Source organism: Macrotis lagotis, chromosome 4, assembly GCF_037893015.1.
Source record: "Macrotis lagotis isolate mMagLag1 chromosome 4, bilby.v1.9.chrom.fasta, whole genome shotgun sequence".
In the NCBI taxonomy this organism is placed as follows: Eukaryota; Metazoa; Chordata; class Mammalia; order Peramelemorphia; family Peramelidae; genus Macrotis; species Macrotis lagotis.
Window position 1 is genome coordinate 188,851,038 of NC_133661.1, and position 13,328 is coordinate 188,864,365.

Below are 13,328 nucleotides of genomic sequence, written 5' to 3' on the forward strand. Positions count from 1 at the left end.
ATGAATTTTTCAATGTTCCTCTGACTTAGCTCTGGATCTACAATAGAAAATATATTGCTCCTATTAATAGATTTATGTAGCTAAAGAGGAGTAGAGTTACTTTCCTTTAGGTATTTGTGATGCCTGATTTCTAAGATTACCTCTAATATCTTTCAAATTTGAAAATTTTACAATTTATGGTCTGTGATGAAAAGCAAAGTGGAAATCAGGATAGATTTGTTCTAGTTCCTTTTCTACCACACACTGATTATTAAACTATGTAAGTCATTTCCTTTATTGTCTCAGGCTTGTCTCTAAGACTATAAGTTGCAGACAAACCAACCTATCCCCCATGAAAACTGTGATGCTTGAATGTTTCAAAGAGCTGTAAATCTGTCTAGATAATCCCTCCATAAAAAAAAAAAAAAAAAAAAACCTACAGGTAGGGGCATGCAGGAGCAAAATCAAATATGCATGTGAAAATCAGTTGTGAAATTTTTAATGTGAGCATCTACATCTCAGAAAATAGCACACTTTGCAAATCAGTGCTTGAATCATTACTTTGCTAATACTTTTCAAAATAAGAAAGCGATAGGAAAAATTTAATAATGCAGACTAAACTTAAAGTGTGCAATGCTTATTTTTTAAAACTTAAGACTAAACAATTACAAGCATACTAGTAATGTCTAATCATACTTAAGGAGAAAGATTACTGAGTATCTGTGACCACCAACAAGAACAAAATGATCATTACCAGGTAGTCAAATTTCTAATGATGAATCTCTTGGAATTTGGATATATGGGTCCTATGAGAACAGATATATATATTAATTCCCATGTCAAAGTCTTCCAGGATTTAAGTATACCTTCAAGTTATTGATATAGGACTTCATTGAAATCAGAATACTAGGGATAGTTATATCTCACCTGGATCAGATAATTAAGGACATTTCCAGCTCTATAAGATCAAGTATTCTGATGCCAAAATATAAATAACACAAATCTTGGAGTATTCAAACATAATTATATTTGAACTTCATTTTCATGAAAATGCACAAATATTTTTACATTATCATTTCAAATTTGAGTGTTAACTTCTATCTATAGAAAAGTAATTGCTTCCTAATTATCTTTCCTTCAGGTAATATCAGATTAAAAAGCCAAGAAATGATATGGAACAAGGAAACCTCTCAATGATAGCAGAATTTATTTTGCTAGGACTCACTGAGTCTCGTGGATTGCAGATTTTCTTTGTTATATTTTTTTCCATTACCTACACAGCCATTGTGTGTGGCAACCTCATTATCATCCTTACAGTGACCTTTGACCCTCATCTTCATTCTCCCATGTACTTTTTATTGGCCAACCTCTCCTTCATTGATATGTCCCTGGCCTCTTTTGCTACCCCCAAAATGATTCATAGCTTAGCCAGTAAGCATAAGGCTATCTCCTACCAGGGATGCATGGCCCAGATGTTTTTCCTCCATCTCTTTGGTGGCAGTGAAATGATGCTACTTGTTGGCATGGCAATTGATAGATACATAGCCATATGCAAACCTCTCCATTATGCAACCATCATGAATCATCGTGCCTGCTTTGGGCTTGTGCTGCTCTCCTGGACCACTGGTTTTGTACATACCATGAGTCAGATGATTTTTACAGTGACTTTGCCCTTCTGTGGACCTAATGTCATTGACAGTTTCTTCTGTGACCTTCCAAGGGTGATCAAGCTTGCCTGCCTTGATACTTATATCCTAGAGCTGTTGGTCATTGCAGACAGTGGATTACTCTCACTGATTTGCTTCATCCTCCTGCTTATCTCCTATAGTATCATCTTAATCACTGTTAGATTTCACTCCTCTGGTGGATCCTCCAAGGCTTTCTCCACATTATCCGCACATATTACAGTAGTAGCTCTTTTCTTTGGACCATGTATCTTCATTTATGTGTGGCCCTTCAGTAACATCTCAATGGATAAGACCCTTTCTGTGTTTTACACTATTTTTACCCCCCTATTGAATCCAATTATTTATACATTCAGAAATAAAGATATGAAGAGATCTATTAAAAAATTGAAAAATCATCATGTGGGTTGCAGATTGACCTTCTAATTGCCATAATATCACTGTAATTATTAGCTTCAGTGGGCAGCATTATCTACCCTAACCCTGAAGATAATGATCCTGAAAAAAGAAAGTCGAATTATTCTTGTTATCCATAAGCCTCTATATGCTTGCAAGTTACTTTGTGTGAATATGACATGCCCAAAACTCATTCAGTCATGTCCTGATGGTCTTTATTGCAATATTATGTCCAATTTTACTGATTTTTTTCACATATAAAGTACAGAAATTGTCTGGGTCTATTTCATTAACCTAAAAATTATAAGGTTTTCAGTAAACTCTTCCAGAATTAAATCTATGAAAATTCTAAAAACTCAAATATTTTAGTTCCCCTCTATCTGAAAAAATAACCATCATTTGGAGGAAAAAAAAACCATTAGAAGACTGAAGGTTCATTATTTCTGTGCTTGAAGGAAACCAAAAATAAATAACCTAAACTCCATGTATTCTGTTATCTGATCTCTCAGCTGGGGAATAAAAATAATAGGAAGAATACTGGCTCTGGAGTCAGTAAGCCAGCATTCAAATTTCCTTTCTGGAACTTAATACCTGCATGGCCCTAGGTAAGTCATTTAACTCTTCATCCCCATCCTGTACATAATTTGACTTTAGTATCATATAAGAAGGTAAAAGGGAGGGGTTATTTATTTGGCACCAACTAAATATAAACACTGACATAAGACTTTACAAATGCTAGCTTATTTGATCCTTACAATAGCTCTGTGAACTAGAATCTTTCCACTGTAATTTTCCTCATTTATAGGTGGAGACACGGAGGCACATAAAAAGTTAAGTAAATTTCCCAGGGTCACATAGCTAGAAAGTGACTGAAACTGAATTTGAACTCAGATCTTCCTAACTCCAGACCTAGTGCTCTAATAATATGAGAATATTGATATGCATAGTCTTTAAAGTCCATTTGCAAATAAGTTGCTGTTTTATTGGCAAAGGGAACTCCTTCTTCTGATGATATATTTCCTCCTTTTTTCAATTTCTAACTTAGCTTTTTGAGGTACTAAAAGCTTAAATTATTTGTTTAGAGTCATATAACCAGTATGTTTCAAAAGGAGGATTTAAATCTAGATCTTTCTCGCTGTGAGTGTAGTTCTGTATCTGTTATATCATACTTGTTATATGAGGAATAATACTAAATATATGAATATAGAAGTGGGAACAAGTCATCAATAGATACAATTTAGCTTCACTATCAATCAATCAACTAACATGTATTAAATACTACATTTCAGATACATATAAGACACTTATGAAGATAAAAAGAATAAGTGGTTCTTTTCAGAGAACTTACATTTTATTTGGAAGAAAATATGTCCATATATATTGTACTGTACAAATATGAAGTTGATTAGAGAGAGAAAGTCCAAGTAATTGAGGGGGGGTAGGATGATGAAGACTATATAGAAGCATTTGCCTGAATTGTATCTCCATGAGGTGGAGGTGAGCTGATTCCAGGAATGGATAAGTTGGTTCCAAGCATGGCTAAGAACCATTGCTTTCTTTAATAGATGAGAAAATTCTAGACAAATAGGGTTAAATGACTTGCCCAGGGTCACAGAACTAGTAAATATCTGAAGGGGATTTGAACTCAGGACTTCCTGACTTGGCCCAGTGCTCTATCCATAAACTAACTCCTCATGAGTCTATAAGCTAGTCATTTAACTTCTCAATGTTCTCAATTACTCTCAAATAGAGAATAGCTGTTAATCTGCCTTAGCAAAGGAAGTTTCCTTAAAAGCGAGTTAGCATCCAGTTATACCACAAGAGGCACCTTGGTGAGTTGCACAGGTTCTTAACCACATTTGTGTCCTGGACCCCTCTGGAGCCAGTCTGGGGATCACTCCCCAAAATCATGTTCTTAAATGTAAATGATAAAATACATGAGATTAAAAAAGGAACAAATTATATTGAAATACAATTATCAAAACATTTTTAAAATATAAGTTCAGTTATCCTAGGAGAAACTGCTAGTCTTGGAACTAAGACTTGACATAAATGCTTTGTAATTGTGTAAACAAGGGCAAGTCATCCAACTAAGACACATCAATGATAATATGAAAGAGCTGTGATCTGTACTGGTGAAGGAACTTCCTACAGTGATGAAATCAAACATCCTTGATGCATTATTTTAACAGTTTAAAACTTAAATCTAGTCAATTTTTTTTCAAAACGAGCCATTGCAAAGACATACAGATGAGGACAAGAGTGTAATATAGGGACAATTAGATACAATGCCAGTTGACTATATTATGGAATGTGAAAAGGGGAAAAACATGCAATTAGGCGAGAAAGATAAGTTGAAGACAAATTGTGAAAGGCTCTAAAAGCTAAATAAAGAATTGACATTCTGTCCTAGAAGCAATAGGATATTTTATTGAGTAAGGGAGCACAAGTTAGATTTACACTTAAGGAAAATCACCTTGGTAGGTATGTGGAGAATGAGTTGAAGTGAGGACAGAGGTTTGGTGACCAATTAGGAATCCATTGCACAATGCAAATGAAAATTTATCAGGTCTTGAACTAAGATGGTGACTTTATGAATAAAGAGAAAGGATCAAATGAGAAATGTTGTATAGTTACAAATGACTAGATTTGGTGACTGATTGGCTATGTGGAATGATAAAGTGAGGATGTGAATTTAAGATTGATGTTCCAAAGTTAGAAGAAAACGAAAATGGTGATTTCTTCAACAGAACTAGGGATTATTTATAGAGTGGATTTGTGCAAGAAAAACATATTTGTTATTTGGTCTAAGCAAATGTCCTTGGCCCAGAAAGTATTATATATCTTAAAGGCATCTTGACAAATGAAAATGAGCAATAAAGTCGAACCAAACATAATAACTAATATTAAAATGATGTTTTAAAGTTTACTATATATTCTACAAGTGTCAAACAAACACTTTCCTTGTGCAAAACATCCTGTAGATAGATATAAAGTAAGAGTCCCTGTTCTCCAGAAACTTACAATCCAATGAAGAACACAAAATATAGAGAAGATTTCAGTTATGTCAGGTAGAAATACCCCATGATCATTAGGGTCTAATGCCAAAGTATATAGTAATGTCTTTTTTATTTCCACTGACAAAATTATTATCACTTTCTGATATTTATTGAACCATTTGATAGTGCCAAGGATTCTGGTAACATGAACCCTCTTTTCTGGGTCTACAGTAACTGTAGCTAAAGCACATGTAAGAGTAATTGCCAGACTACATCGCCCTGCAAGTTGTTTCATGGGAAGATGACTGAAACCAATGGATTGAAAGCATTACTATTCTAAAACTCTGCTGTCTCCATCAGACTCTGAGAGATGACAGTAGTTAAAGGGATGATGGTATGATTTATATGCCTCTTGCCTCTAAAGTAGGATGATATGGTGTTACAAGTGGAATGATTTGTCTGTCCTATGAGTGACCAGTAGTGGTACGTTAGTGGAGTTGGCTGACTCTTTCCCCACAAGAGTTGCTTCCCTTAATGTTGGCTACAAGGGCTAGACTTACAGCAAGATCAATAATCTAAGGTGGCAACTCAGAGCTTTGATGCCTATTTGCCTATTTCTGACAGTGGGTCAGCAATTGTTGCTGGTAATGAAAAGGAAGTTTGACCCCTTTTCCATAGTTTCTCTCCTCAATGAATTGTGGAATGAGGGCCAATGATTAGAGAAAATCTGATATTTCCAGAGCTCTTGGGTTCATGGCTCTGGATTATTTTCCTCAGTGTGCAAGGGTATACAGTGGTTAAAGTGGTAGTGTTTCTTTGATTTATAAGGCTCATATTAATTCATGTCTCCCCATCAAAATGCTTTATTTTATGCTCATAACAACCTTTGGAAGTATATGCTAGCATTATCCTCTCTTTTAAAGATGAGGAAATTGATGTAGATTGGAATTGATTTCCCCAAGAAACCACAATCAATAAGTATCTGAGACTAGATACTTAAATCTTTTTTTATTTTGTTTTCATTTTAGGCAATGAGGTTAAGTGACTTGCCCAAGGTCAGACAGCTAGGTAATTATTAAGTGCCCAAACCCGAATTTGAGCTCAGATTTTCCTGACTCTAGAACCAGTGCTCTATCCACTGCACCACCTAGTTGACCCTTAGATACTCAAATGTATTTGAACTTGAACTTTTTCCCCTTGATTATGGGCGAAATGTTCTATTCCCTGTACTACCTATCTGCCTCAACTATCCGAATAATTAATGTAGACTAAAACTGCAAAATTTCCATAAAAATTCACATAAATAATGCTATTCTCGGAATATTTTGTCTCAGAATCTGGAGACTCATGCCTGCATTTCAGGAGGTTGGTTTTAACATTTTGTGTAAAATGAAGAAGGGAAGAGGACAACATATGAGGAAAAAAACTGAGTCAAGGAAAGTCAACATATTACAGGAATGGCTATCCTTGAGGAAAAATTCTAACTATTATCTGTAGCTATTCCCTGTTATCATCTTTGGCCCTTCTCTATAGAGTCATTGTCCTTTCTAAGGTCAGATATGTAAATTTCTTTCCTTGAGGACATTGACTTAATGTTTTAATAACTCCCATGAAAATTGAATTCCCAAGGTTTGGGAATTCAGTCATTTAAAGTAACCTCTAACATGAATGATTTTAATAACATTTTACATATAGCAGCAATGTCAGAGGGAGAATAGTAAGTGGATAAGAACCAAATACTTGTGATGAATATGCTGCTTTGGGCATTAGAACAAGTAGGCAAGTAAAATTCTAAGCAAAGAAACCTGTGATTTATAGTGATAATCTGGATGAATTCAGATTGAGATCATGGCTTGCCTGTTTTCTAAAAGGGCCTAAATGCTCACAATAAAAACTATAATTCCAAGTCATAGTGATAATTGATGGGTATGGGTGGATCAACATAGAAAAAAGGTTTTTCTTCTAGATAGTAACATCATACATTAAATCATATGAAAACAAATAACTGTGGCTATGGCTACAATCACAAATCGGCATAAAATAATAGTAATAATAGTAATACTCATATTAATTAGAATTTATGTAGAGGGAAATTAAGTATTCCAATTTGATAAAGTGCCAGACCAGGAGTTAAGAAGAGTCAGCTTCCTGAATTCAAGTCTGACCTCAGACACTTATTATCTGTGTGACCTATGTCAAGGCACTTAGCACTGTTTATCTCAATTTTCTCAACTGTAAAATATACTGGAGAAAACAGGGAAAATCACTTTAGTATCTTTTCAAGAAAGCCAGAGATGGGATCATGAGGTGTCAGGCATGACTGAAATGACTGATCAACAAAAGAATTTATATACCACTTAAAGGTTTGCAAAACTCTTTAAAATATTGTAATCTTTTCCTCAGGACAATACCTTGGGGTAAGTGCTATTATTACCACCATTTTACAAATGGTGAAACTGAAAAGCAGAGATAACATATCCAAGGTCATAAAATTAATGATATATGAGGCCAGATTTAAACTGACATCTTCTTTCCCCTTTGTCTAAGGCATTATCATCAGTGCTGCATATTGATCTGTTTGCTACTTTTTAAGTTTTTTATCACTGTATCTAGTACAAAGAACATGGATTGGCAAAAAGAATGAAGATGATGTATAGGTAGAGGAAAAATCATGTTAAAAATCACAAAAACAGAGAAATGAGGGTATTTCTGTGAAGGGTAAAAACAATCTAATTACCTTAGCAAAATACGTTCTGGAAGTTTTTAACAGTTGTGTTGTCTGGAGAGTTACAGTGATATGAGAGCCAATGAAATAATAATTAGGGAATGATCACTAACCCCATAATTAAGTTGTGAAATTAAAGGTGGCATTTGAGAAAGTTAATCTCAGTAGCTATATGCAGAAAAGTGAATTAGAAAAGAACACTTATAATATTGTTTTAATAATTCAGGTACAGGGCATAATATGTATTTATGCTTTGCTACTTCACTTCTAGTTTTAGAGAGTTGCCTAGTGTTTATGAGAAATTAAAAGTCTTGCTCAGTGTCAGTATATGTTCAACTCTCTTTGACTCCAATGATGACTCTTTCTGTTCTATAGCAAGTTGCCTTTCAGATTATAGCACATTTAATATATGTAATTCATCTTCCAATAAAATTTTTTGCATGCTTAAAAACTCTCTTCTGTCATGGTTTCAAACAATGGTTCTGTATTTCATTTTTTTCTTTTTTGCTCATCTCTTTCTTTGCTATTTTTATTGAATCTTCTTTTATTGCTATCATACTCCATCAAAAGGACTGTCATTTGTCTCTTCCTCACATTTGTCTATATTCATTCCCTCAAAGAGTTCATCCATTTCTATGTTTCAACAAAAAATTATGTACAGATGATTCCCAAATATACAATATTATTATGTCCATTTTCCAAAAGAAACCAGTTAACTTTTGTTTCATAATGAATCATGAAAATTAAAAATAAAATGGACAGCTCTTACCCCCCCCAAAATACCCCTATTTAAAAAAATTGTACTCCTATAATCTTCATTAGTATCAATAACAATCCTATTATACTTTTTCAGAACCCTGTCAAAACTGCTTTGGCATTACCTTTGCTTCCCTTTCCTTTCTTTTACTAAATCTAATCAATTGTTATTTGCCATTTTCCCTCATTTCCTATATCTTTTTGCAGTTTTGTTGTTTAGTTATTTTTATTCATGTCCAACTTTCTGTGATCTCTTTTGTGATTTCCTTTGGAAAAATTTCATCATTTCCTTCTCCAACTCATTTTAGAGATTAGGAACCGAGACAAAAAAGGTTAAACGTATTGTTCAGATTCACGCACATGGTAAATGTCTGAAGAGCCTTTTTGACTTCAGTTCTGTACCACCTAACTACCCCCTTTTGCACTTTGCCTCCTTGGTATATCCTCAGATACTGCATTATTTTCAATTACATACATTAAATTTGCTGTAATCAGAAAGATCATTAGTCACAAACAAATAGGTTATGTTTCCTATTCCTTGGGTTCTTTAAATATGATCTAGGATAAATAATGTGGCATGCTCCAACATAAGGAAAGCTATATATTTAGATTCAATTTTCTTGCTTATGGTCATCTATTTCACTCTCTATATCCAACACAAATAAACCTATTTACACAGAAGGCAGGTGATAGAAGGGAAAGTGAGTAATACATTTTGATAATGCTTTGCATAGATCAGGGACAAGAATTAGTGTTTACTTATTGATTTGAAATTTCAAATGGAATTAACCAATAATTGTTTATTCCATGAACAAATTAATCTTTAGCAGCAAATTGTTTCATAGAGCTTGAAATATTTAATGACTTCTGCACATTTATGGGCAAACATTCAAGTGGAAAGAGTCAAGACCAATATCAAAAAGAAAAAGAAAAAGAAAAAGAAAGCTATTCTCAACTCCATTCTTTCATATTTGAAATGAGATAGCTGTATTTGATCTCTGAGCTATCTTTTTTTTTTCAAGAACATGGTGTTAAATGGCTTGCCCAAGGCCAAACAGCTAGTTAATTATTAAGTGTCTGAGGTCAAATTCGAACTCATGTACTGCTGACTGCAGGGCCCATGCTCTATCCACTGCGCCACCTAGCCGCCCCCATCTGTGAGCTATCTCAATATTCTTTTACAACTTTCAAACATATTGCCTGAGAAAAATTTGATATTAAAAATGTCTGTCTTAGATCATAAAAAGATTGTTTCACTTTTGCTTTTCATGCTCAGAAACTACTGTAGTACTTTGCATGTTACCAAATCAATTTGTGATCATATCAATTGGAATGTCCTCTCCAATGATGCAGATCACAAACCATTTCTTCCTCTTCTTGTGGCATTTTTCTATGTCTTCCCATGAGTTTGCTACAGCAGATCTATCTAAAATCCTAGTGACCTTCCCTGCTTTTTATTGAAAGTAATGGGATTCCTATATTCTAAACCATCAGTCTATCAGTGATTATTTCTCATCATATGACCAATTCTTTTTCTTTTGTCCACTCTTTTGCTTATATCTTTTGCTTAGGTACTTCATCATACATTTTTAGTGTGCTATACTGACTCAGACCTGTGATGTACTTCTCCCTTGAGCTAATAAATAAACCTTTAATATCTGAATTTATTTTACGATGTTTCCATGTATCATGAAAGTTTCTGAAATATTTATTTAATATCCTTCAAATAGTCATTTATGAGTATTACTCTGATCTTCACTCAGATTCTTTAACTTTATATATGCTTAAAAATATTTCTTGAACTGAATTCAATTAAATGGTATGTTGATTCAAAGGCAGATAAGTTATATGAATCCTGGAAAAAAAAAACCTGTAAGTGTAAATGGTAAAGTCAAAAAATACATAAGTTTATGAATATATTAATTTTCTCTTATCTATTTAATATTTTCTATTTTGGAACTGAATATGAGTAACTAAAAATAGGTCTTATAATTCATTTCTGCTTCATTTTGCTTTAAAGGACATTTGGAACAGCTGGACCAATGAATATCATGAATAAATACACAATTTCTGAATTTCTTTTGCTAGGTCTTTCTGGATCATGGGAACTTCAGGTTTTCTATTTTCTCTTCTTTTTCATGCTCTATGGCACCACTGTCATAGTCAACCTCCTAATTATGGTCACTGTGATATTTAGTTCCCATCTGAACTCTCCAATGTACTTCCTCCTTGGCAACCTCTCCTTTTTTGACATGTGCCTCTCTACTGTCACTACACCTAAGATGATTGCAGACTTGCTCAGTGAAGAAAGATCTATCTCCTTCTGGGGATGTTTGGCTCAAATGTTCTTCATGCATGTATTTGGTGGCAGTGAGGCAACTCTCCTCATTGCCATGGCCTTTGACAGATATGTTGCTAAATGCAAACCTCTTCATTAAACATCTATCATGATTCAGCACATGCTCTATGGGTTTGTGCTATTCTCGTGGACAATTGGCTTTATTCACACTATGAGTTAAATGGTTCTAACTGTAAATTTGCCCTTCTGTGGACCCAATGTAGTGGACATTCTTTTCTATGACCTTCCCTTAGTGATCAAACTTGCCTGTAAGGACACCTACATCCTGGAACTCTTTGTTATTGCTGACAGTGGACTACTCTCACTGATTTGTTTCATTCTATTGCTTGTGTCTTACACAGTCATTCTGGTCACCATTCAGCATAGATCTTCTGGGGGTTTTTCCAAAGCTACGTGTACATTGTCTGCTCACATCACTGTGGTGACTCTCTTCATTGGGCCATATATCTTCATTTATGCTTGGCCATTTAGCAACTTTTCAGGAAACAAAATAATCTCTATCTTTTATACTGTAACCACACCCTTACTAAGTCCCATTATTTATACTCTGAGGAATTAAGAGATGAAAATGGCCATGAAAAAACTGAGGACTCAGAATATTAGCTCTAGATAGACCTATAGGAGGCTGATGACTTAAAATGTTTCCTTTTCATTGAATACAAAATTTATATATATATATATATATATATATATATATATATATATATATATATAGTCATTTATTTCTCATAACAACACTGGGACCTAAGTGCTATCATTATCTCCCTTTTTATAGTTAAAGAAGCTGGAGTAGAGAGCAGTTAGATGAGTTGCCCAAGATTTCACAATTAATAATGTCAAAGGTGAAATTTAAACTTGGGTGTTTTTGACTTTAGACGCAGTGTTCTATCTTCTGTGTCACCTAGTTATATGTCTATTTGATAGATAGGCAAGCACACAAACAAACATATAGATTAGATAGGCAGATAAATAGTGTATGTTTCATATATATATATCACTATTTTGATATAAGGAATTCCACGTTCATAACTTTCTCTACTAATGCAGTCTTGTTTTATTCTCTGAAACCTAAAATCTTGAATTTCTTGAACAATTGAGAGATGAAGAGACCTGTCCTGTGTTGACATAATCAGTCCATACAATGCTTAAACTTAGGCCTTTAAAACCTATTATCCACTTTACCAAATTGCTTCTCATCACTTACTCAAAAATAAATTTATCCTTTTTTATGAATGTGATTCATACAAATAAAATGAAAAAAGTGAATTATATCTTACACCTTCACTTCAGTGTTATCAATACAAAAATGATAACTATCTAGAAAACAATTCTAAACCATGAATGAAATCATTCTACTAGAATGATGTAATTTCAATTTTTAGACCTTCAGCATAATAATAAATTGAATTGAAGAGAGTAGTAGACTGGACACATGAATTAGACATAAAGGGTGATATCATTGTTAAATTGGGACAGCATTTAATAGTTTACCTCTCTTGACTAAACAAGAAATGAAGAGTATTATGGCATGTAAAATGAATAATTATGATTACATTAAATTAAAATATTTTGCAAAAGCAAAAGCAATATAATCAAGATTACAAGTTAAGCAGAAGCCTGGGAAAAAAAGCTGTAAAGGAAATTTCCCTGATAAAGGTCTCATTTCTCATATATTAAAAAAACTGAGTCAGGTTTAATAGGAAAAAAAGACATTCTCCAATTTATAAGTGGTCAAAGGATGTGAACAGATAGGTATCAAATGAAGGAAGCAAAGCTATCATAAATATCTGAAAAAATCACTGTTGATTAGAGTAAAATCTTTTGAGATACCAGTTCACACTTAACAGATTGGCTCATGTGATAGCAAAGGAAAATTAAAAATTTTGAAGAGAATAAGGAAAAATTGGGACTATGATATACTGTTGGTGAAAATGTAAACTAATCTAAATATTCTGCAGAGCAATATGGAATTTTGACAAAAGACCATAAAACTACACATATCCTCTACTACAAAGTACCAATAATGGGTCTGTAAACTAAATAAATTATTAAAAGAAAAGAAAATAACTTAAATTATTAAAACATTTTAATTAATATTTTAGTTATTTTTGAATAATATCTTTTAATACCTTTTTTGTGGTAGCAAAAACTAGAAATTGAGAGGATACCCACCAATTGAAGAGTATATGAACAAGGTGTTATATATGACTGCTAGAGAATATGGTTTGTGTTATAAGATTTGGATATAAGAATATTTCAGAAAAACCTGGAAAGACTATATGAACTGATGCAAAGTGAAGAAATCAAAATCAGAAGTGTACATAATAATAGCAATAGTATATGATGATTAACTGTGAATGATTTAGGTATTCTTATTACTACAATAATCTAAGACAATTCTGAAGACTAAAGATGAAATATTCAAGCTA

At 33.4% G+C, this 13,328-nt stretch overlaps 1 protein-coding gene and 1 pseudogene across 1 annotated transcript; both read left to right on the top strand.

Moving 5' to 3' along the window:
• The first annotated feature begins 1,151 nt into the window (after window positions 1-1,151).
• LOC141522819 (olfactory receptor 4K13-like) lies at window positions 1,152-2,090 on the top strand. The gene has a single exon (XM_074236256.1). It carries the CDS (start codon window positions 1,152-1,154, stop codon window positions 2,088-2,090), a length of 939 nt encoding a protein of 312 aa, XP_074092357.1.
• Window positions 2,091-10,582: 8,492 nt separating this feature from the next.
• Window positions 10,583-11,512, top strand: LOC141520193 (olfactory receptor 4L1-like; annotated as a pseudogene).
• Window positions 11,513-13,328: the final 1,816 nt, after the last annotated feature.